The sequence below is a fragment of the Sander vitreus genome, chromosome 20 (assembly GCF_031162955.1).
Source record: "Sander vitreus isolate 19-12246 chromosome 20, sanVit1, whole genome shotgun sequence".
Taxonomy (NCBI): Eukaryota; Metazoa; Chordata; class Actinopteri; order Perciformes; family Percidae; genus Sander; species Sander vitreus.
Window position 1 is genome coordinate 12130659 of NC_135874.1, and position 26202 is coordinate 12156860.

Here is a 26202-nt window from a genome sequence, read left to right on the forward strand (position 1 = left end):
AATGAGCAAGTCCACGCCTTTTCCACACACTAGATGTAGCGTTAAGTAAATAGAATGCATTGATTTTGTATGGGATGCGCTGGTGCTTGGTAACGTTATGCTATGACATGAATGCAGTGGACCAGCGGTGCTCTTCCAGGGACTGTTAGTTTTTCTAGATTTTATTAAGCTCATGGTAGGCTCTTTAGCATTAAAAGTGCACTAATGATGCACTACTCAAACTGGCTTATTGGCGTAAAAGACAGGGCAAGCCTTCGAAATGCATGCAAAACACCACCTAACGTCGACTGGAACAACAGGGGAAATGTTGTCGACATGCAGAACAACAATCCGCAGCCTAATGAAAAGACATCCGAGCTAGCGGTCGCCACACACCTCTGGAAAAAAGGTAATTAGGTGAATTATGCAGCTGTAAAAACACCGCCGCTTCAAATATCTGGGCCTGCAGCGAATAAAAACCTTGACTGGAATTTTTTTTTATGAATGGCAGGGCATATTGTGCTGCATTGTTGCTTCTCTTTCCGAATATTTTCTGCGGTAAGGCCAGAGAGAGTCAAACATTCAGCCGGAGTTTCCAGTTTCCTCCTCAGGTCAGAGTGGAGGGCGAAGGCGTGCTCCGTTACCAAGGCGACGGTCAGCTAACAGGGCTAGCGGGGATAGGCTAGCAACCTTACGGCGAGTTTCGTGTCCTTTTGACACCTCGATGCGCAAAAAAACCCTTACATTTTCAACCTTCACATTGAAATGTTTTGTCCAGATTTTTCCAGATACGCATGTTATGGATAATCGACTAACATGCAGCGGCTGAGACACAAAGGGATGCATTGTAAGTTGTGGGTTAACGGGTGAGCAGCGTGATGACAGGTTTGACAGGCGGCGGTCGACACGTTTCTCTTCAAAGATTCTTATGTTTTGCTAACTGTTTCAGCTGTTTTAAACTTTAGGAGTAGCTAGTTGTGCGTTCATTAGCTACGTCTGTTCAAATAACTCACACATGCATGGTTTTGACCATTATCCTTCATAATCATGTTTTTATTTTTTCATTTAACGCTTAACGTTATTTTTTGGCGTAACTTAAAGTTAGCCTAGTTTTAACTAGCTAGTAACGTTATTGTTTTGAAAATGGTGACCGTATGTGAACAATAATGTCATACACCTGACCTTACTTATTAACTGTTATAGCTAGTTTGGCTTGTTAACATTTAGCCTGTTAAATGGGAAATCCACTTAAAAAAACACTTATTCTGTTTTTTAAATGCTTTTGGACACAAGCCAGTAAAACTGTGTCTGAAGTCACTGAACAAAGATGGTGTTGTCTCGTGAGAATTTACACTAACACTATAATCTATTTTATCTTATTTTTACCTATACTATATTATCACGTTTATTTTATTTTCCATCTATGACAATCTATCCTTGTTTTTATGTTCATTCTATGATTAATTCCCCTTATTATAAAGCACTTTGTGTTGCACTCTATTTTATGAAAGGTGCTATACAAATAAAGTTTCTTATTATTTTTTAACTGTAGGCTTTAAGAGATAAGGTTAAAACTGCAACAATTAGACGATTAGTCAGTGGTTTGGATCAACCAAGAAAATAATCAGCAGATAATTAAAATAATGGTTAGTTGCAGCCCTGTTTCAAACTTCTTGTGAAGTATTTTGTCAGAAGTATCTAATCGAATGTACAGCTAAAATGATTCGTGGATCAATAAGTCAAACTGCAGACAACTATAAAAACATGTTTATCCAAAAATGCCAAAATACAATATACATCCTGTCTCTACAATATTAAAAGGTCTATTTGCTGCTTTCCTTAGTCTTCAATGCTAATAAACTAAATTTCTTTCAGTTTTGGACTGTTGGTCGGACAAAACAAGACACTTGAATACGTCAGTTTGGGTTCTGGGAAATTAAGAAAGGCATTTTTCATTATTTTCTGAAATTTTATAGACCAACCGGTTGATCAAGAAAATACTCAACAGACAAATCGTTAATGAAAATAATGATTGGTTGCAGCAGCCCTTTATGAATGTAGGGCTTTCAGCAGTAAGTCAAAAAGTCCCAATTTCCTATCCCAATAAATCATCATGGGCTTTAATGTTCAGTGAGGGAGTTCAGCTATTCACAAATTTCAACTGCCATACATTAGTAATATTATATAAATGTGTTTGTGCAAAACCTTCCCTATCAGTCTTTGTATTTTTTGTTGTTGTGCAGGCTACAAAACAATCAAGAAAATCGGGGAGGGCACATTTTCAGAGGTGGTGAAAACTCAGAGCCTGAAAGATGGGAAGTTCTACGCATGTAAAACCATGAAGCAGACAATTAACAGGTTTGTATTCTCCAACTAAATGTTGTCTCGTGCACAGGCAATCAGTGGTGCATTTTCACCATACTCTGTTGTCAATGCACCCTTGTAACTTGAGTCAGCAGCTTGACACCCCCTTTTCCTTAACCCTTGTGTTGACTTTGGGTCACATTGACCCGTTTTTAAATTTTTGTTTTATATCAGAAAATATGGGACGTAGAAATAAGCACTGAAAATGTGTAGAAGAAAAATGTAACAATTTAAAATGTTGGAAAAAGCAAAAACAAACAAAAAAAAAGGCGTCAAAAAAAAAGAAGTGTTTTTTTTTTCAAGGTTGAAGGGAAGACAACACAATGGTTAAGTATCCTATTAGATGTCAGCTTACTCCACCTTTGATTTTGTAGTGATGAGGTAGCAATAGACATCTATCTCTGCTTGAAATGTGAGTGGTTTTTAACATCAACTGTGCCCATTTTGTCATTTATCTTGTTAAATTGTTACATTGTCCATATGTACAGCAGATATGTCATTAAACTGTACAATTAACAATATTATATGTATACACCTGTCAAATCAAATGTATAAATGTCATCTGTTCTCTGTCATCAAGCTTGGAGCAAGCCAACAACCTGCGGGAAGTCCAGGCAATGAAGAGACTGAGCCCGCATGCAAATATCATCCAGCTACATGAACTGATTTTGTGAGTACTAGATCGTTGTCTATTATGAAGTTATCGTATTGCCTCAAGCTAGTTTCTTGTTGCACGTCATATTAATCTAATACAATGTTTCAGTGACAAAGAAACTGGAACTGTGTCTTTGATTTGTGAGCTGATGGAGATGAACATCTATGAGTTCATACAAGGTAAGTGAAGTGTATGAGCATATAATAAATCCTTATTAAGGATAAACTGGAATTTGAAGATGTAGATGTCTGTCTGTAAATGTTTGGGTGAATTATGGGCTGATATTGGTACTCTATTCCTTACAGGAAGAAAAACGCCATTGCCAGACAATACAGTAAAGAACTACATGTACCAGCTTTGCAAGTCACTTGAACATATGCACAGGTAGTTATGAAAAAGCTTCAGTTCACATTAAATGGTAAAATAAAACATGATACAAACTATGTCGAGATTGTTTTTTTTGTTTTGTTTTAACAGCTGTGGGATCTTTCACAGAGATGTGAAGCCAGAAAACATTCTCATCAAAGTGAGATGCATCATTATCATAATTTGCTTTACGGAAACATAACAGTGGTAATCTGGTTTTGTGTCATACGCATTTTAAAAATGATTTTGTACAAATCGCAGCAAAATGGTCTGAAGCTTGGTGACTTCGGCTCATGTCGGAGCGTGTATTCCAAGCCCCCGCATACAGAGTACATCTCCACACGTTGGTACAGAGCCCCAGAGTGCCTCCTCACTGATGGGTACTATGGCTTAAAGATGGACCTGTGGAGTGCTGGTTGTGTCTTCTTTGAGATCATGAGGTACCTCTGCAGGGGAAGGGCACAACATTTCATCTGTAGTACCTAAATAGGACAACAGTTTATGAGTTAATGAGATGGGATAGGAACACTCTGGTGAGGTTATATACATGTCATTTCACAGAGTTGTACTTGATTAAATGTGCAATTACAATGTTATCAATGTCTCCATTCAGTTTTCCTCTTCTATTTGATCAATCCTGTCTGCCACCACAAGGATGAACAAATAAATGCTATGTAAATGGTTTTGTTGTGGCAGTCAGATACCTGTGTGTTTCAGTTTGAATCCTCTCTTCCCTGGAACCAATGAGTTGGACCAGGTAGCCAAGATCCATGACGTGTTGGGGACACCGGATGAAAGTATCCTCCAAAAGTTCAAGCAGTAGGTGTTCTTCCTCAAATATGTTGTTTGAAGAGTGTGTGTCTTTGTTACAGAACTTGTACAAACAAATTGTGAATATCAATTTTTGTTCTGTGCTTTGAAAACAAAGGCTTCTCATGGTTTATTAATGTCCGGCAGGGTTAGAGCGATGCATTTCACCTTCCCCCCTAAAAAAGGCAGCGGTATCTCACGGTTAGTCCCTCACTGCCCGGCTCCAGCTCTGTCACTGCTCTATCAGATGCTCGCCTATGACCCCGATGAACGCATCACTGCAGAAACAGCCCTGCGGCACACGTACTTTAGGGAAATCAGGTAAAAAATGCATCATAAAGAAACAATTCATCACCTTGTAACTTATTAAATCAAATTTAGATGAGAAAATGATTGGTAAGTCTAACTGTGGAGACAAATTACTTTTAATTTAAATACTCATATCCTGTCATTTGTAATATAAGTCTTGCTTGCTCTTGCTTTTTTTCTACCAGGCTGGCAGAGAAGAAAGCCGAGACTCTTCACAGAGTTTCTGGGACTATGGATGGACTAGAGAGTAGTGGGTCGCACAACTCATTAGACCACATCTGGCGCCCAACCAGACTTGTCAAACAGCTGAGGGGAAGACACACAAGGCAAACCCCTTTAATAAGCGTAAGTCAATGTTCAAGTCAACCGAGTTGAAAAGTCCAAAGAAATATGAATACAACTGGTACCATCGTAACAATTCCTCCCTCTTCAGCACAACATGAAGTATGTAGCAGAGCCCCTCATCCGACGGAACGTCCCTCATTATCCCACAGAGCTGCCCAAGCTCAACATGGTTGTACCAGGACCACAGATCTCCTTCCCAGTCTCCACCATACCTGCATTTACTGTCACTCACCGAGGCACACTGCCAACCATCACGTCAAAGAAGTGCCAGTCACAGTTGGCCAAGGTAAACACAGGACACAGACATCAGGCTTTTTACATGTTTTGAATCATTCAGTCATTTAGAGGGAGTCACATCTACCAAGGGCAGTGTGGGAATTAATGTAAAACACAGCTGCGTATCAGATGTTGCAAGACAAAAAATGCAAGAGGAACCATAAAATTATTAAGTGCCTCAGTAGTGCTTGCATTAACCCTTGTGTTGTCCTTGGGCCAAATTTGACCCGTTTTCAAAGTTTTTTATATCAGAAATATGGGTTTCTTTCAACCAAATTGCCCAAAAATGTCATGGATGCATGGGTGTACGTTGTATGGAACCCATACAACATTCTTCGCAGTTAACATTAATGATTACTTCCATTGAATTTTGGGTGTTTTATTCAATTTTATAGCACTTGAAAAAAAAATAAAAAGGTTTTAAAACAGTATCCTGACTAAACTTTGACATAAACCAGTCTGTGATCCACTCAACATCCTCTGATCTTAACTATTAGTTAAAATAATTCATAATTTCTGCTTTTTTTTTAACTCAAAATTAAGGATAAAATGTAATTTAAATTAGGTTGATTGACTATGAATTACATTTTTTTTTTAAGTGACAAAAACGTTTAAAAAAGCACCAAAAGCATCCAAAAAAGCAACACTTTGGAAAAAGTGCCTAAAAAAATCATTTTCAATTTTGACCCAGATAGGACAAGTTTATGGTCGACGGGAAGACAACAAAAGGGTTAAGGGATTTGATTTGGCATTCAGGCTGTATTTCCTCTCTTCACAGCCCCGGGATGAGTCACACCGCGCAGCTTTCAAGACCTACTACATTCCACCTCTGGATAGGAAACATGGAGGTTACTGAGAGCCAAAAACCCTTTTGTTTTATTAAAAAATGCCCCTTAAAACAGGATAGACCTGTTACTGTTAAACACATTGTTGAGAGAAAAAAGGATTGGAAAGGCCCGCTGTCAAAATCTGTAACGTTAACACGTTTGACAAAAAAATGTCAATGCCTGTCATCTTACCAGTTATGACTGCTGCATCAAACTGTTCAACCCTCACTGTTATGATGAAAGTCAATAGGATATCTACACAAACAATATTTGAGTCTGTCATATTATGTTGGATTGAGAGTGAGTAAAGTAGTCATGACCTCAGTTTTACTGACTTAGTCAGGTGTTACATGTTTACAACTGTTTAGAAATATATTTCAATGGGAGTCAATTACACAAGCAATAAGATATGTTGGCAGCCATTCACCATTGGTGAAAGAAATAGTATAACATCTTTGATGAGGAGCATAGTCAGCTTCCTAGAAAATAAGGGCCGTTAAAGTCATCACACCCCTTGGACTTGTTCTGGTTGTATTATTTTACAACTTTAATTACAAATGATTAAATAAGCTCCTTTTTTTACCCTGATCAACCAAAAATACTTTGTCAAAGTGAATACAAATGTCTACAAACTGATGTGAATGAAGTGCAACTATAAGTATATACTGTAAGTATTCTTCACCCTTTGCTGTGACACAGCTCACATTTTAAATAAGTAGAGTGATATCACATATATGTAACTGTGGTTTGACAAGTAGGGTACATAAGATCCAACAGCTGGTTAGTCAATGTCCTGAAAAACTATATCATGAAGACGAGAAGAAAAAGATTAAAAAGTCAATCATTCTGGGATAGGATACAAGAAATTTGTAAACTACACTAGACTAGACTGTCCTGGAGCGGCCAAGTCAGAGTCCACACCTAAATCCAATCTAGAATTTGTGGCAGGACTTTGACCAATTACTACACACAGTGACTAATAAATTAGCTCCAATTAAAAGTTGTAGAGCAATAAACATCAAAAACTCCAAGGGCGGGGTTGAATACTTTTTATAGGCACTGTATACTTGTTATAGAGTCTCTTTTCAATAGCTGTGAATGAACTCCTCGAGACAGACTGACTTGTAGGGCGATAGTCCTCCTGTGCAAAAGGAACGCAGCAAAAACATTCACTTTAAGTGCTTCACAATTATTCCACAGTAAGCCACAACATTGTCTTTGGCGAAGTATTTTAAAGGCACATTCAATGATCCAACTGTAATGTAAATAAATAGCCCCCTGCAATACATCTGTATTTTATATAGCCTTAAGAAAGTCTAGATTTTTTTTTATTTTTTATGTTTTGTTTAGAATGTAGCTCAGCCAGTACCTTCAATTAAAGCATTATGGCTTAAAAAGTATAATTAATTCAGAGCTTTAGCTCATTAAAATGGACTGTGACCTGACTGTGACTCCGTCAGCACCTTGTTGGTTATTGTGACACATAAGAATAAAAAACTGGGGTGTCATTTGTGTGATAGTGTCATTAGCCTGCATTACAAATACTTAAATCTCTTTTAACAAATGTATGTACAACCACCTGAAAAATCATTTTTTAATGAATAAAATAAATGTAAAATGTTAATCACTTCAAATGTATTTGCTTCACCAACTTTCTGTCTAGCGTAAGGGGGTCGCTGAACTCTTCGTGGCATCAATAATTGGTTATCATCACACAAAAATGACATGCATACTGCAGCAGTGTTGAATGGGAAAAACTTTTTAGTGGAAGTTTCTTATCTGAAACTTTCATGTGGCTTTTGTTTGGATATAGAGCTCCATGTTTTCTCCTTAGTATTTTTGTAACTGAAGCATAAAGCGAGCATGTATCAAGTCTTTTGAGATTCAATCATTGTCTTCCTGAGCTTCAAAGACTTGAATACTTGACCGCGTCTTTTTTGACAATGTAAACAATTTCCATGCCATAGGATTACATCTTTGTTTTGTAAATACAAACATGTTGGTGAACAAAAAAAGGAACAGAAAAACGGTGTATTCAAGATTATTTTAATATTATTAATATGTATACTTTAGGCTTTAGAAATATAACTATCAATGACAAAACTTCCACTGGAGTAATGGTAGTTTGCTTAGGCCCCCATCAAATCAATTAATTACAATATACACATTATGATACAGAGCAGATTTGAATCTGAAATAATATTAAAATAAATGCTCAATAGATAAGGTTTTAATAGTTTTTATCATTTTTCTTCACCTACTGTTATTAGCCATCTGTGAGTTCTGAGCACACCCAAAAATGTAAAGCAATTTTCTTCTAATAAACTAATTTAAGTGCAAACTATTTTTCTTTTCTTTAAAAAGACTATGATTGCAGCATCCAACTTTATAGATTCAGATTTCAAGACTGAGGATGTTAAAGCCGAGTGCAACAAGGCAGTCCTCAACCCTCTTTTTTGATCCATTAGAGTAGTTATAAAAACAAACAACAAAATAACAAAATCAGTGCAAAGTCGTTGATGGGCAGATTCTACTCAAAAGAGAAGTGGTGGGAGAATGTGGATGGATGCAAATATTTCAGATGCTCACGCACTTCGTCTTAAAAGGATAGTTCATCCAAAATTAATATTTGAGTACGTAACCCTGAGCCGAGACTGGGCTACATACAAATTCTGAAAATTAAATTAACTATCCCTTTAATCTCAAGCCACAATTGTCTGGTTTGCATCTAACAAAGCCAAGCTTCATTTCCAGAGGGGACAAAAGTCTGATGAGATTTGACATGAAAGATTTTTAAAAATCTAAAATGTGTTAAAACTCCAGAGAACAATAGTACATTAGCGCAATAGTCCACAATTGCACCACACCTTTTCTTGCTTCATCCCTCCACTAGGTCAAGTGAGTGATAAACAAAAAGAACAGAAAAGCCATTAACAAAATCGGGGGGGTATAAAAAAGGAAAAAAAAAAAAGAAGGAAAACTTGCAATGCTTGCAGGGTGAAGAGCAGCATCAGACTCTGGGTTGCAGGGTTCTTTAGCAGCAGAAATATTGTGGCTATACTACTGTTCCACTGGGAGAGCTGGCTTGGTTTTGGGATGACAATAAACCCTGGAAAAAGGAAAACAAGGAGATTTGCATTGGGAAAGTTCACATACTGTAGCAAAAATCAAGCAACAAATAGCTCATTAGAAATTAGCCTCTAGCCTCTTCTTTTCATATCCCGGCCCCCTGCATTTCATTAAAGCCTGTGCACAGCAGTTAATGTGGATGCCGAGTATACAGTGCAAGACTAATGTCTTTGAAAGGTTTGCTTGATCAAGGCACTTCTAATGTACATGACCAGATAATTAACTTGTTTTTCCAGAGGGATTTAGAACCTCTTGATCTGACCTTCGAAGGCAGACTTAAACCGTTAAACATGCACTTCTGCTTTTACACTCAATATCTTAACCATAAAAAGTGGGGGTTGTTTGAACTTATTTCCTATTACTGAATTCTAATTGCACTTTAGTTGTATTAAGTGGTTTGTATTCCTCAGAATGTGTACCCGCTACAGGCGCCATAATCTTTTACTGCTTATGATTTTTTTTTTTTTTTCCAGAAGATACAAGTGTACTCCTAAATATCATGGCATTGTTTTTCTCATTTTAACTTATGAGCAGTGTTGGGGAGTAACGGAATACATGTACCGGCGTTACGTATTCAGAATACAAATTATGAGTAACTGTATTGCGTTACAGTTACAATTTAAATAGTTGGTATTTAGAATACAGTTACATTGTTGATATGAAAACGAAAGAATTAGCTATTTGCGTGATCACTGATAGAGGTAAAGATGGAGCCGAAACCAACAGAGCCAGGGCAGGAATGTGTTTCTATCTTGGAAATTCAAACAGCATTTCACATTAAAGAAAGAGAAGGGAGAACGAAATATAACTGTGCACTGCAGTGCAACTTCTGCTTGCCAGCAACCAACTTCCTTTCAGCGTCCAAATTACTCCACCTCCAACCTGAAGAAGCATCTTAAAGTAAGTTATTTTTAGCCAGGGGTAGTTGTCTGCTGTAGTTTTACTGGTCACCTTGCTATTTTATAGTTGACGTGCGACTTTACATTCTCCTACATGCTGATTTACTAGCCCCAGAGCCGTTGAAAGACTAGCCCCGTTTGACAGGTTAGCTAACGTTAGCTAAAATTAGCTCATGGTAAGTTATGTTAGATTTTTTGTAGTATGCAGTTCGGGACTACAAATACAAAAATCTATCTGCTTGTTTAGGTACACATTCAGCCAGTTGGAACAGAAGAACACACCAGAATAGGCCTGTTTAGTAAGCTGTATGTGATGGCCTCATTCCTACTTATAAAATGCAATTCAATGTGGAAGTAATCCAAGTATTCAGAATACGTTACTCAGATTGAGGAATACGTTACAAATTACATTTTTGGGCATGTATTCTGTACTCTGTAACGGAATACGTTTTGAAAGTATCCTTCCCAACACTGCTTATGAGACATTTGAGTAAATGTCAAGCGCATTCTTGCCTCTAAGCGCCTGTTAACGTAGTAACTCACTGGACTAACTAGCCTTCAGACGTACAGTATGTTCCGGATCCAGACTACCATGTGCCTTGTTCTGGCAAAGTCTCTCGAAACATAGAGAAAAGGGAAATATACAAGGGTGTATACACATATTAAGCAGTAAGCATGTGAGGAACTGCAGAGATTATTTGGGCAAATACAGAGCCATTTGCATAAAAGCTGAAATGTGAGCGTGTATGCAGATGACTTCTTGGCTATGCTGCTATGCATTGTGGGATGATTATGATGAACCAATGAACACACTTCATATGGATTATCGTCCTCTTTCCCCTCACAGGTCTACACAGGAAACCCTCCTTATTAGAATGTATTATATAACCAGACTATTATTTTTATAGCATTGGTTATATTTGAAACTTAGGCATAATAGGTTTTTCATTGGAAAGCAGATGTACATTAAACAAAGTCTGATATGTTACTTGCCTGCCTGCAGAGAGTGACAATCTGACTATAAAAGCTAAAAATGATATTCCTAATGGCCATACTTTTTCAGAATATGTCTTTATGTTAAGTTACAGCCCACCAACTGATTTTAGGACAGTTTAAGATTGAAAGACACTTCAATTTCCCCCACATTTCCTACATTAAAAAGAACTTACCACTTTGCCTGGCCTCGCCCATGTGCAAATAAATCCCTCCTGACAAGCAGTCACTAAACAGTCCTCTAAAAATATGAGTACAGTCAGTCTCTCGTGTGCTATCTTTTTACAGATGAGAGGCTCAAGAAGGGGCACATCTTCCATACGTGGGCACAGCAGAGTGCCCAGAGTCTTAGCAGGGTCTGTTTTGGTTTTTGTCAGCAGGTTGAGCTTGTCACTGCTCTTGCTGCTGATGTGACCCATGCTGTGGTTGCGTTTGTGGTCCTTCTCGTGGTGGCGTTCCTTCCGATCATGGAGTGACAGCGTGGCAAACTTACTCACACCTGTAGCAATCGCACTGTCCATAATACCACTGCCGACGCCACCACCACTGCCAGCCTTGTTGGTATTGTTTGCCGTTGTTGTGGTGCCGGCTGAATGGGGTAAGCTGTTGGAGCGTGGTAATGTAGTAGAGAGGGAGTTAATGCCAGGAGTATTGGCACCACTGTTGTTTCCATTAGTAGTGTTACTAGAGGCGTTAGTGATTATTGTAGCACCCGCAGGGGGGCTGGTAGCATTCATCACGTTAGTGTGTGTCCGTGTCCGTGAGAGCGGAAGATGGGGGAAAAGGATGTCCTCAGTGAGGTCCCATAGGCACAGCTGAGTGTCCTGGCCCACTGAGCCAAACCGGTATGTGACACTAACAGGCCGACTGTCCGTGGAGTTGCGTTTGGAGAGTCGGGACTGCGTACTGTTGGCCCGGTCTCGTCCAAAGTGGATCATCTGATCCTGGAAGTCCTCATCGCTGCCACTGAACTCCATTGGGTCACTCTCTTCCACACTGGTGGTGTAATGGTCAAATGCCACCACACTAACCCATGACTTGTGCCCATGACCTCGGGCGATGACTCTGCAGTCCAAAAACGACCACACTGTCACTAAATCGTCCTCTCCACCTGCAACTATGTACTTTCCATCAGGGCTCCAGCACACACACAACAAGCCACCAAAGTAGCTCTTCATGGTGCCATGAAGCTCGACCGCGTCAAAGTTGAAGACTCGTAGGAAGCCGTCTTGGCTAACACAGGCAAGGAACTTCCCATCTGGAGAGAAGGCAAACTCATTCAGAGCCCCCTCACCCACTGTCCATTTAAGGAGAGGGTTCCGTGTGGATTTACTCTTACAAGTGTGTACAGAGTAGTTCTCTCCCTGTTTAAGCAGCTGGTAGTGTGGAGCTGTGGTGCCACAAGTATGCTCCACGTTGTACAGGTACATATTTCCACTGGCATGAGAGACCAGAAACAGGCTCTCAGAGCCTGGCACCCATTTCACGCATGTTACTCTGGACTTGTCTATTAGTCTCTGACAGGAGAGAGGGAAGGTTCAAGTTTGAGAGGCAGACAGGGGAGGAGAGAGTGGGGAAAGAAGGGGAGTGGGGAAAAAAAAATAATGTCAGCACAATACCATCAAGAAATCAATCGTCTGAACATGTTGAAAGTCTTACAATTTCACAAAGAATACTCCCAATAGTCCCAGGCCACTTGTTAATATTCTGTTTAAAGGTGTTGGGCAGGAAAAATACAAAAAGTAGCATGAACTAAAAGAAAGCTATCCTTTAAACACATTAAACTTGTTGCCATTCAGATGATTTAAATCCTCTACAGAAGAAGGTGGAAGAGTTTACTACAAGGATAAATTGAAAAATGACATTACAGTTTAAGAGCAATACTGAAACATTTTAGATCAGATGTCTTTCTGACAACAAGGCTCAACATTAACAGTAATACGGTCAATTTGGTGAAAAATTCAATGTGAAAATCCACTGTCTCTCCCAATTTTTCCGCCACTGGCGCAATACACAGAACTCTAACCTCTAAACTAACCTCTGTCCCACATAGACCTACCTCCTCATTGAAGAGCTTGCTTGTCTCCTTCTTGATGGGGTCAATGAGCTGTACCTGTCCTGCAGAGAAACCCACAAGCAAGGACACACTCTCTGCTGTGGCTGTGAGGTGGTTGAAGTCATGACAGGTGGGCTGCGTTCCCTTGTAGATACGCTTGTCTATGGGCTTGCTCAGGTCAGCAGCCTGAAGAGAGAAAGCACGAAAGCACATGAAGTGAGCGGAGTAAGCTTTAAATAGCTAAAATGACTATGCACTTTATGCATGACAAAGGCTATCGTTGGTCAAACGGTTAGTTATAAACCATTGGAGCAGAGTGTACAGTTATGTTGTTTCTTCATGTGCTTCATCTCAAAACACAGGAACACTTAATTCCACTAATTAGGAAGAAGTCATTCAAGTCGGTCAAATACTTCTTAAATCAAGTGACTTGCAACCAAAGTGTGCAAGATGTGACATCTGAACTCAAAATAGTTATGTACGACATTTAGCAACACATCAAAAAGCTGTCAGTCACTGAGTGTATGATGTGCAGTTTGTTTTTGATGTAAGGGAAACTGCAGTAAACAAGACATATACTGCAGATTACCAGAATAACAGTTCCATTTATTAATTATTTACAGGAAGAATTGAAATTTCTTTGATGATGACTCAAGGCTTCCTCCAATACTGTTAATGTCTTCATCAGAGAGACAACATGTCAAACTAAATCCTAAAAGTAGTTAAAATCAAGAGTCCAGTCAAAAACACAGCTCCTATGCTTCACAACAACATACAGGGAATTAGACAGTGCTTTGATGATTGACATTATCAGCAAAAAGGGTAAATAATAAGCCTATGTCAACAGTGGTGAATGATACTTTGAAGTAAGAGGGTTTACGGATATACATGTACAGGAAATAAACAGGTCCTCGTGAGCTGCTAGATTTGTTAACTGTTGGCTGTAATAATAGTAAGGACAGTCTTGCTATTTTTGCTGTAAACATGTAGCCATGTATCTGCTCCAGCAAAACATACCAGAGGAATAAAAATATTTTAGCTGCACCTTAGGAGTAGGACAAATAATCAATCTGGTGATGTATTGTGAACATTCTCTTAGAATTGTTTATTAATACACTGAAAGCAAATATCATTGTCTTTAACAGGCATATGACTATGCTTGTGCCATAAGAACTGGCCATTTTCACATGTTCTGTCAAACTTATATTGCCAGGATTAACAATACTAGAATTACTATTACACACTATTTCTTTTTCAAGTTTTTTTGTAATACAAACTCTGGGATTGTTCTAACTTCTGGTACTAGTAGTTCAGCCTTTTTCCATTTGCCATTGCTTTCCCTGAGGTCTTTTAGAGATGGTCATTCCTATACTTCTAAAGAATTTTAAATCTACTGGTTTTTTTGTTTTTGTTTCTCTCTTTAATGACCTGTTGTATTTTCAGTTTAATCTGTTTTGTGTGTTTATGCTCATGTAAAGTACTTTGAATTGTCTTTGTCTCTGAATTGTGCTATATAAATGAATTGCCTTGCCTTACTTTAGCAGGTCTAATGCGGTTTTACAGTGGAATGATGACACACATGACATGTTTCAGTGTGAATAATTAAAAGGCTAGTATGACACATTGCTTCAAGTTAGAAGTCAGCTGATTCCTGTCAACTTGTGATGTCAAGTCAGCTGTTAGCGGGAACCACTTATATATATATATATATATATATATATATATATATATATATATATATATATATATATATATAATTCATCAAATGCAGCATGTGGTAGAGCCTGTATTACTATACTCATAAATGACACCAGCATATTGTAGGCAACTATCGATAACTCAGGACAGCGAATTATAATGATTTTCTAGTTGAACAGAAGTTGGGGAACGAGTGGAAATCACATACTTGTCAGGACCATAGACTTAATAGTTACAGTCTATGGTCAGGACCCACGATCACCATGAGTTGCGCAGTGACAGAGCCTTCAAAGGCGTGTATCCCTTGGATATACAAATGATTTACCAAACTAAAAACTCCGCCATAGATGTCACAACGAACTAGCTAACGTTATAATATCCCTACATGCCAAGCAATTCATGAAGGTGTGTGTTGTTGTATTTTGAGATGCTTGACTACAGTGTGCGTGGTACCGGTGTAACGTTAAAGGAGCTGAAAAATAAAAATGTGTAAGGTTATAATAACGTTATAATGTTTTTGTAAAAAAAGGATTTTATCAAATTGGTATCGAAAAAAAGTATCGTTCAGGAACCGGGATCGACATTTTCTTTAACCATACCCAGCCCTAACCGGCATCATTGTGATTTGTCGACATCTGTCAGTCAAAAGGCGTCGACAGGTGTTATGGGTGGCAACGTACGAACTGTCACTGTCATCACAAACTATAATCGTTGCAGCAACAATGTCAGCCCTGACAACTTAAACCAAAAGGTCAACTTCACCCTCGTTATCCAAACTCACGAATCCTACTGTCCAGCAAAACAAAAACAGCTTGACTGACTGGGGACGGAATTTAGCCCCTGGCCTCGGAGTAGCTGCTGCTAACGTTAGCAAGTTGCGTTGGGCTAGCTTCATCGTAGCTTCAAGCTAACTAGCTGCCAGCTAATTTCAAAGTCAAGCACCTGCCAGAGTTATTCAATACAGCCAACACAAGCCCGAAGTTTAGTAACAGCTAAGTCAGCAGTGATGTTTATTAACATGCAGTATCACGAATTTCCGTTTACAATAGCCACGTTAGCCAGGCTAACGTTACCTTTCTAACGCCTTTGTAGATGTAGAAGTAGAGCTCACGGCCCACATTGAAACAGATCCTGTCGCCGTTGCCCGACTGGTCGTTGACGTTCACGAAGGAGACCTTGACGGGGTTGGAACCTTGCGAGTTGAAAGGCACCCTGTTAGGACGGCTGTATTCGGAGTGAGTGAGGAGTTTGTAGACGCCTTCCCGAGTGGTGAACTGAGTTTTAATTTCGTTCATCTCCTTCCCTCCTCCCTCCGCCGCCATCTTTGAAATTAACATTCATCCCTTTCCCCCAGGCCGGATCTTACGCACGGAGGGGAGCGGGCCGTATAGCAGGATTCCAGCTCTCCCGTTCCCCCTAACGGTTCACAGGGGAACTGATAGAGCAAGGAAAATAGAAAAAAAATGAACCGTCATAATTATGGATACAGCTGGCTAACGTTAGCCCTCCTGAATATTATTAAATATCATTAACAGTTTGATGGTTGGTTAGTTCGGATAGCAAAGATGATCAAACACACGTGCTTGACATCAATGTCGTAGGGATGAGCATGGTGATGAGTAATGACAATGATCCTCTCTGGTAATGACAGCTGCTTCTTTCTATTTTCCTTGTAGGAGGGTACGACAGCTGCCACAACTTTTTGCTTTGAAGTAATTTACTGCTTTCTGGCATGTGGGGATTTAGAAACTCTTTAAATACCATATTACAAAATATAAAGTTTCAAAATATACATATGAAAAAACAGACGAATCAAGTTGGTCAGGATCATAGACTGTATATAAAACTAGGTCAGGATGACCACATTTAAAAACTATCATGTCGTCTGTCGTGCAGCAGCAAGGTCAATATGAGTTTTATTTTGAAAAATAAGTCACCGGACGTATTATTTTGTTAAAATCTTGTAATTAGCAAGCTAAGTGGCGTTTTGAACTCGTGTCAATGCTGTTTATCGTGCGTAGACTGCTCACCTGTGGCCACACTTGGCTGCATCATATCAAAGGCACCTGATACACTGCTAGTTAATTAACCTACTGGCTCAAAAAAGTTATTTTAAGTATCTTCTACTTTATCGTGGTCCAAAAAAGTTATACGCGCTTAATGCCATGGCATATAGAAGAAGAAGACGACAGATCTTACTTCCAGGTATCAATATTTGTCTTTCTTTTTTTTTCTTCTTTTTTTTAGAAACATACCATACTAACGTTAGATGTTGTAATATGGTTTGGGAAGCTTTTTCTACATATTGTTTTTAACCAAAAACAGATGTATTTATGTTTGGGGTCTTCTGAATGTACTGAATTGCATTAATGCGCAACAACTTCCTATTTATTGTCTCAAATTAGATCACAGGAATAGACATGTGCCCAACAACATGGACCAGCTTGCTTTCAAATACATGGTGAGATCAGTTAGCCACATTTCATCACCATATTGAGAGTGCTCTTGCCCCTTTTTTCAATCTGAAAATTCAAGATCACTTGCATTTTACTGTTTTTTTTTCCCTTTGACATACAAATGTGGACCTTAGTGACACTGTTTTCTGTCAGGAGATGTATAAAGTGGAGTCCAGCACCGATTCTGACTCAGAGATCAGTCCAAGATGGTCAGACACCAGCACTATGGTATTGCTTTATGTCTGATTGTAAACATTACACACACAATAAGCACAAATGGAAGTGACAATATAAACTTGATTGTAGTATACATATATTTTAAATAAATTAAAATAGATTACACCCAGTCCCAGACTCAGGATATTTTCCACTGGATATCTTCATGAATTTTATTTTTTAAAATGGGATCAAATTGAATCAGTACCCCCAGAAGACCACTGGACACTGCACACATACAAACCCTCTTATGTCCACAGACTTGTCTTTTGTGATGTCAGTAACATCATTTGGGAAGGGCACACTGGAATGGGCTCGAGCAAGCATAGAGCTTTTTGGTTTAAAAATGTATGACTGTTTCCTCAATGCAATCAAAAATCACTGAATTCCTTGTTGAGCAGGGATGTGTGAGCAGCACACCAGAGAGTGGGACTTTTCATCGGACATTGCCGTTAACACATAAGCCTGTAGGAAGGCATGGCTGTTATTCTTTGGTAAGCATTCTCCTTTTGTCTAATCCATCTACTTCTGCTGCAGAAGCATCCTGCTGTTCTTTGTGTTTATGAATGAATGCATGTGTGCTTGTGACTGTAGTTTTTGGACCCATACGATGGGAGCTCTGAGGATTCTGACAAGTCAAACATCGATGTGGGTGTCTCCAGCAGGCGAACGAGGCAGCAGGGAAAAAGTGGAGGAGGAGGCTGTCGGTTCTCAGGCAGGAGCAGGAGGTTTAGCCTTCATCACCCTGCTTCCGTTTCCCTCAGGGAAGTGGTGAAAAATGGGAAGCGAGATCCTGTAACAGTGCAGCAACATCTTCTGGATGTCCAGATGAAATGTGAGAGTGACTCTGAGCTGTGTGTCTCTGAGCTTGACATTATGCCCTCCCACAGTGACAGGGATGGTCTTACAGAGGAAATGGCCAATGATTCAACAATGCACACCCAAATCATGGGTATAGAATTGTATTGCCAATTTGACGATTCAGACGTGCATGCTACAAGATCCTCAACACCTCACACACCTGGACCTGTAACCCCAGTGGGAGGAAGTTCGTCCCAGATGCTGGATAACTCCTCTGAGAGACCCCCCTGCCCATGTAACCTCCGATCGCTTTCCAAGAGAAAGATGGGTTTCCCTGGAGCAGAAGTGGTGGAGCTGGGGCAAAGAAAGAGGCATTGTGTTAACATGGAGGACGAAGAAGAAGAAAGGGACTCAGCATTTGAACCCTGTTAGAGCCATCTAGCCATTGACTGACCGACTAAAGTACTGCAGTCTTATTCAACGCCTTAACAATTTAAGGTAGATTGAAAGACTATAAATAGTTACTTGGCAATGCACTTTGTTTACGAATGTATAGATAAAATGGTGTTGAGACCTGAGGGTTTGTATTTCTACCTCGTTATTTTGAGTGTCTCACAGGTGTCACATAATGTGCCGATTGTCTTTAAGCAATTATGATTTTTGTTGGGAGAATTACCATAGTAACCTCAGTCTCCATAATAGAGCAAGGTACAGCCAATGAAGAAACTATATTTTCCAGAGACCAATAAAAGTGAAACGTATTTCAAAAAGAAAATTAATACATGTTACTGGTTGTTTATTGTCCACATAAGCTAAATAAGTATCTACTGCTACACTGGATAGTCAAGTTTGAGCACCTGATTTTAATGATAAAGATGGCTATGGGCAACTATAGCTCCACTGAATTTTAGCTACAGGTGTTTCATCACAATCTCATTTTGTTAAAATTATGAGCTGATCAAATTCTACTTTATATAATATTTAGATTGCAAAAGTACCATATTCTCCAGGCTGAAGCATCGTTTAAGCCATTCCTGTGTAACTTTGGCTTTGTTTGGGGTTGTATTGCTGAACAATATTTTGTCAGTTGTCTTGCAGACTGCAGTACTGTAGGATACTAATTTACAGCGCCTATAAAAAGGCTGTGTAAATTCATCTTGGAAGTCGATAGTATCTATTTTTAATTTTCTTCAGTCTTGAACAACATACAGCATTATAAATTCCACATTATTGCTGCAGACGAGAACCTAAATCTCATATCCTTATGTCTGACATGTCACATAAGTGTTGTGAAACTTCAATTTTCCTTAATATCTTGTAAAGTTATGGTTACATTTTCTATTGTATGTACTTTTTCTTTAGCCAAAACAAGTTTATCCCTCCAACCAGCAAATGGCAGTAATACTGAAATGTAACTTTCGCAGCTCCTAATCTGGTTAGTGAAACCTTCAGTAGCTTTGCTGGTATTAGCTAATAAAATGTTGTACAACTGTCATGAAGACAGAGGGCAAGAACTGAAATTCAGCACAAAGGTAATGATCTGGGCTAAAACAAGAAACTATGAAAGTCATTGGGTATATTACAGTATGTGTGATGCTGTCCACTATTCCAGTTTGCTGAACCTAATTTATAGAACACGAGTGGGATTCCCCTCAGAAGTGTCATTAATGACAAAGGTAATCTATTCTAACAAATTGTTGTTGTGACTTTTTAAATTAGGACAATCTGTTTTACCATTTCATTTATCTTGAAAGACCACGCTGCAGTCATTAATGCAGTTCATTTAATTCCATCAGGCTTTATTCAATCTAAAAACATACAGTTTCCATCATAAAAACATCTTACTTTCAACTTTCCAACATTTCATCTTCTCTTTATCCATCTGACAACGTTCTCTTGACCTTCTAAGACCCTTTCCAAAAACACTAAGAATGGCGACATGCTAATTACTGCTCCAAGAATATTCGTAATTACGTTTCTATTGGAATGCAACAGGCTACAAACTACTTTTTAAATTGTGGTTAATAAGCAATGAATGCAAGTGATTATGTGTGGTTTAATAATCAAGACTCTCTGGTCTCTTTAGGAATGATGAATGTTCTATCTACTCGGTGCACAAGACAGCAACGCCACGCTCATAGAAGCTGTGTGGATCTTCCTTGGTGGCAATGTCAAAGTCAACAGTGAAGATGAGGTCAGACCTGGTGAAGTTCAGGTACACGGGAAGAGTCACCTGTAATGAGAAGAAGAAAAACGGGATGAGACAGCCAAAACTAATTGCAAAAGCTGAATTTAACGGCATCATATATTTTTCTAAATCGTCTGACTGTATAGATTTGATAGAAAGATGCAGTTTTATATTGTGTATACACATCTTGTTCATACCATGTGTCTCTGCTCAGTGTTGCTTTGCTTGATCCAGCGGAGCTGAGTGAGAGGCAGCTCAGTGGAGATGGAGGTGGACAGCGACAGCTTGTTGTTGGCACAAGTAGCTCCCTGCAGTTTCAAACCTGAGAGAAACCGTGAGCATATTCTGCATTAGAACCCTTGAATTTATTTATCTTTTTTTTTTTTTACAAATCCACAATATATATTAGAAAAAAAAAATATTTTGGTGACAATCAACTGGATTCACATTTTCAAGAGTTATGGGAGTATTTGCCACACTCATGTCTAGGGCGGTAAATAATTAGTGGGACCCTGCTCGTCTGACCTTTGATGCCGAAGCTGCAGGCATCCAGTGCGGCACCCTGGGCGGTGGTGACATTGACCTCCAGACACAGCTCTTCCAGGGACCAGCTGTTTGCCTGGGCCACATACTGGCGTGTGGCGGTAATGTAAGCCTCTGGCACAAACAGGCCGCCGAGGCACACATGGATGTTCTAAAGAGGAGAAAAATCAAAATAACAGTACTGTAAGTGGCTCTGCCAGTGTTTAAGGAACCTATCGATACTACTTAGCTACAGGTCGTTTGATGCTGTACACAAACTGTTAACCAAACGGTACCTTCAGTTCCTTAGCACCACCACTGGCAGCTCCCTGGGAGATCTGCTGCAGCTGTTTGATTCGCTCACTGAAGTCTGCCACCCACTGGATCACAGTCATGGAGGCTGGAACTGTGTAGCGACACCAGCTGTGAGGGAGGATGCCTGGGGAGAAAGAAAAACAGGTGTATGTGTGTTATTCCCTCAAAGTATAATCTGTTCAACAACATCCTGGTTAAGACCGACAATGAGGATTTTAAGTGTGCAGTGATTTTCCTATATTCACAAAACACATTAAATCTCGATCAAAAAGTAAGATTTTACCTTTAACAAGTTCACTAATGAGTGTGCGCAGGTCATTAGTCTGCTTCTTCTTGCCCTCGCACACTTGCACCACATCGGCTAGATCCTGACGGACCTCCTGCAGCATATTGCAACCCATCTTCACCTCACGCTCGAAGAACCGGAACAGTGGGTCCTGGTGTGTGTGTGTTTGGACACATTGGACATTAAATCAAATATAGGATGACAAAAATAAATGAAGTACATGTTCACCTGCTGAAATTCAAACCTGCAATTATAGTTTTTCATTTTACCTCGTTAAGACGTTAAAACATGAAACAACTAATCAACATAATAGTAATTGCCAAAGATGTTGTACAGCTTCTTGTACAGAACACATTATAGGTATGTCTCCTGAAGTCTGCTTGCCAACCACCTTTCCTCTTATTTCTGCCATTACCTTGATGTTCTCTACTGTGCGTTTGAGTGGATTGACTGTTTGGGGCATGAGCTGCAGCCAGTTGCAGGCAGTGGTGTGGAGGGTCCTCATCCAGGCTGGCTGGGCTTCAGGTGTGGACGAAGCGCGCTCCTTTATCTCTGTCTCGTAGGCAAGGTCATCCTCATCCTCCAACGTCTGCATTTTCAGCATCTTACCCATCATGTCAATGCCTACGCAGCCGGGCGGAGGGAGCGGGGGGGAGGTGGAAGACAAGGCCATGGTGGAAGGTAGGGGGAGAAGAAATTAATAGTGGAACAAAGACACAAACAGCTTACGTTGAGGGTGTGTTAATAAAAGGTTTGTTTTTATCAAAAAAGGAGTTTGCCAGAAGAAGAAGAAGAAACAAATTAGGATTACACTGGGTAGGACGATAGACACACAAGGCTTCAGGCAATATTTCCATCAAATGTACATTCAACAATCAAGTTCCCAAGTGGACAAATTAACTGCATTCTGGACTGCCTGGATCTGTAAAAGAAATGAACATAACCAATGTAGGGTAACAAACTAAGGTAGGAGTAGAAGTGAGGATGAGGGAGAGGTGGAGTGTGGCCGGTTGGCCAAGGGGTGGATGCTTTGGCAGCTGGGATTGTGGGAGTTTGGAGAGGGTTTGAAAATCAATCCAACAAAAAAGGGAGTGAGGGTATGATTAAGGGGATGGGGAGGGGTGTGATTGTTTTGAATCCTGAGGGTGGGGATAATATTTTAGCAAAGCGACATGATGGATGTGAAATACAGCTGCTGGAGGGTGAGGACACCCTTCCTTTGGACAGAGCACCTTCTAACGTATGATGGCTATGACTACTGAAGGCTACAACTAAGCTACAGTTAGCTAAACTGTATGCGTATGATATACAAGACTGATACTAGATGCTACTTGTGCTATTACAGAAAACTAACTGGTGAAGTGAACCCATGACAAGATGAGAGATTAGTAAAGGGAGCACCCTTAAAGAGAGACTTTGCAGATTTAAATCCAGCTCTGCGTCATGGCAGTGTGTTTAGATGAAACAGTGTTTGGCTTTCATGGCGCCAGTGATGATGACACAGTGCTGGTTTTAAATCAGCAAAGTATCCCTTTCATATATTCTTCACCATCACACACAAACAAACAGTATTCTGCCCAAAGCAGACGCAAAAATACAAGATCTTGACCGCTCGTTGCACTGAGTCACCCTGTCAAAATAAAAGTAGACACTAGAGCAGAGAGAGAGATGGTTAATGATCCGCTGTGAAAACACAAAATCTCAACGGATGGATTAAGGAATAAGATTCAGGATGTGGTATGGTCCAGTTACTGTGACAGAACACCGAGTACAGATGATGAAGATGACCGGCTGTGGCGTACCCTGAGTGGTGAGCAGGACCTTCTCAGCATTGCTAGGCAACCCGAGCCAAGATGGAGTCTGAGTGTCGGGAAGCATCTCTACCCAATGAATGAACTCCTCACGCCTGTAATAAATCAAAATCATAAACGATTTACCTGGTTGAAAATATATATATAAAGTGAGGTAATTCTAAGAAAAGACAGTACTGACCTAATGCCATCGGGCATCTTGATGTCCTTGTGCCCGTCAACCTTGAGAGCCAGTTTGAACTCGCTGTCGAAGCTTCGCTTGGTGAAGATGCGATCCAGGAAGGTGTTGAGCAGACGCTGGTCAAACTCATTGTCAATGCGGCCGCCATAGATGGACTGGGCCATCAGGGTTTTTAGAGCCGCCCAGGGGATCTTGTCTGGTGCAATATTTTGACGGCCCTGTGTGTGTGTGTGTGTGTGTGTGTATAGAGGTAAAGTGTGACAAGGTTGTCATATTTAACATATTAACACACTGAACAAAGCTCTAATGCCAAGTAATTTATTTACTGTTTGAACTGTATGAATTTTTGGGTAATTGAATTTATGGGTAATTGATATAAGTCTATATTGGCAACAAATAATTATTATGCTGACACATTTAAAAGCACTGATTTCTGAAATAATCTCCAACCTTAGCAGTGTCATCCAGCCAGGTGTCAACGGTGTCGCAGGCAGAGCGGAGGTCAGACTCTCCAAACTCATATTTCTTGGACCAGCCCAGTGGTGCATAGCGCAGACGCTCCTGAATGACTGCATGGAACCAAGCCAGCAGGAAGTAGAGACGAGCACGCTCGTTGGGAGCCTGTAGAGAGATTGAAACATTTATTTTAGATAGCAGGTGCAATCAAAAGCTTTTGGCGTGACCTTATGCGATAGTAATCCCAGATAAAGTCACCTTGCACATGCGAGCCACAGGGATGCTGCTGAAGGTTCTGAGCATGTTGGCCTTGACACCAGGAGGAGGCTCAAACACAAAGATACGACCGGCGCGAAGCAGATTCACTGGAACCTGGTGGGAAAACACAGTACTGAGACTTTGAGGAGTGAAAGAAAAAATGAAAATAGCTAGAACTGAGAATTAATTTACAGAATTTGTAATATGGAAAAAAAATTACAAGTGATGTGGTTTACCTTAGGGTTGATCTCCATTGTTAGGAAAAGCCTGAAGCTGGCATGAGGCTGCATGGAGTGGAGCTTCTTTTCCAGCTGCATCAGCCATCCGGGGGCCAAGTGGACATTCTCCAACATCACCCACCTGCAGGACGAAAACAGTCAGGATACCAGCACAACAAAACAAATTGTTCATTCTGAGAAAATACACGGAAGAAACATTACCCACCTGCCAGACTTGACAGCAGTGTTGATGTCTCTGTCTGCCTTATTGAAGCCCTCAGCCGAACCTGTGGACAGTGTAGGAACAAACATTTAACATCGATATCCTCACTAAACTTTAGAATATAATTTGTGTGTCAAGCTTATTCTATCCTAACCAATAGAGATGGAGGTGATTTGTTGGTTCTCCTCAACAGCCAGATCTCTGACCAGGCCGCTGGCATCGTAACCTGGTACAGAACACATCAGCACTGGAGTGCTGGGCTTCACCTATAGACACAAGACAGATTAAACAACACTGACAATGGCAAACGCATCTGGAGAGACAATGATCGGAGAAATATTGGTTACTACCTCGCTATCCACAATATGAGCCAGGTCAAGAGGCTGCTCAATGATGTTCATGAAGGTCTCTCCCAGCACCTTTGAGACAAAAATGTGGGACATAGCCAGCAGACGGTCGGGGCGGAAGGCCTGAATCAGCAATAGCTGGTGCACTGCCTGGCCAATGGCAGCTGAACAAGGAAGAGCAGGGCAGGTCAGGTATACAGAGAATATATACATTCAATTTACAGTATATTTAAATCAATATCTGCTTGGCCTTAATATTCATGAATCATTTGCAAAATATGACAAATCTATACTTACTGGACTGCTTCTCCTCTGACCACAGATAAGGAACAGACAGATCTGGAGTGTTGCTCTCAAGCCACATGAAGAATTGCTGAAGTGACCAAAGAAAGCAACAAGGATCACTGATACAGTTTGTATTGAAAATAAAGTAGTTAATTAAAAGTTATGCCTATTAATACATGTTTGTTCATATGCAGCTTCCGTTTCATTATTACAATATACAGTAAGTTATACCAGATGGAGTCAATACTCGCCTCATCTGCCTGAACCTTTTCCACCAAGTCGCTGAATGCTGGCAGGCGGCTGAGGCGGACCATGGCCTCGCTCTGCTCCGTGGTCAGACCTTTGACTTTGGGCAGTGTCATGCCAGTCAGAACAATCTCCTTACCACGCAGGTAGTGCTGGAACTCTGCATCATAGGAGGGCTCACTGGAAAGAAATGGACGATTTATGTTGTCTGACATTACTGAGAAACCTTGCTTTATGTAATACTACCAGTGGTCAGACATTAGTCTAGCATCTTACCTGGTTATGCCCTTTATGCTGATCTTAGCCAGCAGCATGGCAAAAGAGATGTGATCCAGGTGCAGCATACCTCTGGCTGCTCTGTTGAACACCACCTACATGAAAAGAGACATAAGCAAATTATGTCTATTACAATAATACCATCAAAGGAAAAGGAGTAGTTTTCAAAATGTGTGGTTCAAACCTGGAATAGGTCCTTGGTGATGACATCGAGTCTCTGTGTATGATCGGTGATGCCCTTGAGGTTGGGGTTCTCATATAGCACCGTGTGGTAGGTATCCAGGAAAAAGTGAAGGGAGTACTGGTACAGGAAGTGCATCTGGTGAAAGATGTGTTGATTAAATTGTTGCTTGGCTGGTTTACAAGTATGCCCATATTAGGCAGAATAGTTTAGTGTGCATGTGTGTTTAG

General features: G+C 40.1%; 4 protein-coding genes across 6 annotated transcripts in view; 2 read left to right on the plus strand and 2 right to left on the minus strand.

Annotated features, from left to right (window-relative positions):
• Window positions 1-14: 14 nt before the first annotated feature.
• Window positions 15-8681, plus strand: mok (MOK protein kinase). 2 transcript variants are annotated; one of them, XM_078276985.1, is made up of 12 exons: window positions 15-388; window positions 2223-2337; window positions 2924-3013; window positions 3107-3177; window positions 3304-3382; window positions 3476-3524; window positions 3626-3804; window positions 4082-4183; window positions 4322-4495; window positions 4669-4828; window positions 4917-5114; window positions 5883-8681. In XM_078276985.1, the coding sequence occupies exons 1-12, from the start codon at window positions 205-207 to the stop codon at window positions 5958-5960; spliced, it is 1479 nt and encodes a 492-aa protein (XP_078133111.1). In that variant the 5' UTR covers window positions 15-204; the 3' UTR covers window positions 5961-8681. The 2 variants fall into 2 exon arrangements, with proteins under 2 accessions (XP_078133111.1, XP_078133112.1); XM_078276986.1 differs by having other exon boundaries at window positions 3494-3524.
• On the minus strand, window positions 7957-16073 carry wdr20a (WD repeat domain 20a). Its single transcript, XM_078276984.1, has 4 exons — window positions 15780-16073; window positions 13012-13194; window positions 11129-12469; window positions 7957-9040 (listed from the first exon to the last, which is right to left on the minus strand). The coding sequence occupies exons 1-4, from the start codon at window positions 16041-16043 to the stop codon at window positions 8987-8989; spliced, it is 1842 nt and encodes a 613-aa protein (XP_078133110.1). The 5' UTR covers window positions 16044-16073; the 3' UTR covers window positions 7957-8986.
• Window positions 16055-19131, plus strand: LOC144534888 (uncharacterized). Of its 2 annotated transcripts, none has more exons than XM_078276988.1 (5): window positions 16055-16347; window positions 17112-17167; window positions 17316-17390; window positions 17780-17872; window positions 17973-19131. In XM_078276988.1, exons 1-5 carry the CDS (start codon window positions 16329-16331, stop codon window positions 18609-18611), a joined length of 882 nt encoding a protein of 293 aa, XP_078133114.1. In that variant the 5' UTR covers window positions 16055-16328; the 3' UTR covers window positions 18612-19131. The 2 variants fall into 2 exon arrangements, with proteins under 2 accessions (XP_078133114.1, XP_078133113.1); XM_078276987.1 differs by lacking the exon at window positions 16055-16347 and adding an exon at window positions 16675-16911.
• Window positions 19132-19952: 821 nt separating this feature from the next.
• The window catches only part of dync1h1 (dynein, cytoplasmic 1, heavy chain 1), a 29711-nt gene continuing 23461 nt past the window's right edge, over window positions 19953-26202 (minus strand). Inside the window, exons 61-78 of the mRNA XM_078277296.1 lie at window positions 25976-26110; window positions 25792-25886; window positions 25521-25695; window positions 25282-25357; window positions 24988-25148; window positions 24792-24903; window positions 24641-24701; window positions 24433-24556; window positions 24197-24310; window positions 23933-24103; window positions 23483-23700; window positions 23293-23396; window positions 21906-22114; window positions 21488-21641; window positions 21186-21328; window positions 20893-21061; window positions 20565-20689; window positions 19953-20412 (exon numbers count right to left, since the gene is read on the minus strand). Of these exons, the coding sequence (XP_078133422.1) occupies window positions 20284-20412; window positions 20565-20689; window positions 20893-21061; window positions 21186-21328; window positions 21488-21641; window positions 21906-22114; window positions 23293-23396; window positions 23483-23700; window positions 23933-24103; window positions 24197-24310; window positions 24433-24556; window positions 24641-24701; window positions 24792-24903; window positions 24988-25148; window positions 25282-25357; window positions 25521-25695; window positions 25792-25886; window positions 25976-26110 (2475 nt within the window). The 3' untranslated portion in view covers window positions 19953-20283. The remainder of the gene's footprint in view (window positions 20413-20564; window positions 20690-20892; window positions 21062-21185; window positions 21329-21487; window positions 21642-21905; window positions 22115-23292; window positions 23397-23482; window positions 23701-23932; window positions 24104-24196; window positions 24311-24432; window positions 24557-24640; window positions 24702-24791; window positions 24904-24987; window positions 25149-25281; window positions 25358-25520; window positions 25696-25791; window positions 25887-25975; window positions 26111-26202) is intronic.

Excerpts from the sequence above, each read along its gene's own strand:
- mok (XM_078276985.1), top strand. The coding sequence starts at position 205 with ATGATGCACTACTCAAACTGGCTTATTGGCGTAAAAGACAGGGCAAGC. Across the intron at positions 2,338-2,923 it reads ATGAAGCAGACAATTAACAG|CTTGGAGCAAGCCAACAACC; the intron begins GTTTGTATTCTC and ends TCTGTCATCAAG. Across the intron at positions 3,014-3,106 it reads CAGCTACATGAACTGATTTT|TGACAAAGAAACTGGAACTG; the intron begins GTGAGTACTAGA and ends ACAATGTTTCAG.
- wdr20a (XM_078276984.1), bottom strand. The coding sequence starts at position 16,043 with ATGTTAATTTCAAAGATGGCGGCGGAGGGAGGAGGGAAGGAGATGAAC. Across the intron at positions 13,195-15,779 it reads TCTACAAAGGCGTTAGAAAG|GCTGCTGACCTGAGCAAGCC; the intron begins GTAACGTTAGCC and ends TTCTCTCTTCAG. Across the intron at positions 12,470-13,011 it reads GCAAGCTCTTCAATGAGGAG|AGACTAATAGACAAGTCCAG; the intron begins GTAGGTCTATGT and ends CTCTCCTGTCAG.
- LOC144534888 (XM_078276987.1), top strand. The coding sequence starts at position 16,872 with ATGGCATATAGAAGAAGAAGACGACAGATCTTACTTCCAG. Across the intron at positions 16,912-17,111 it reads ACGACAGATCTTACTTCCAG|ATCACAGGAATAGACATGTG; the intron begins GTATCAATATTT and ends GTCTCAAATTAG. Across the intron at positions 17,873-17,972 it reads GGCATGGCTGTTATTCTTTG|TTTTTGGACCCATACGATGG; the intron begins GTAAGCATTCTC and ends TTGTGACTGTAG.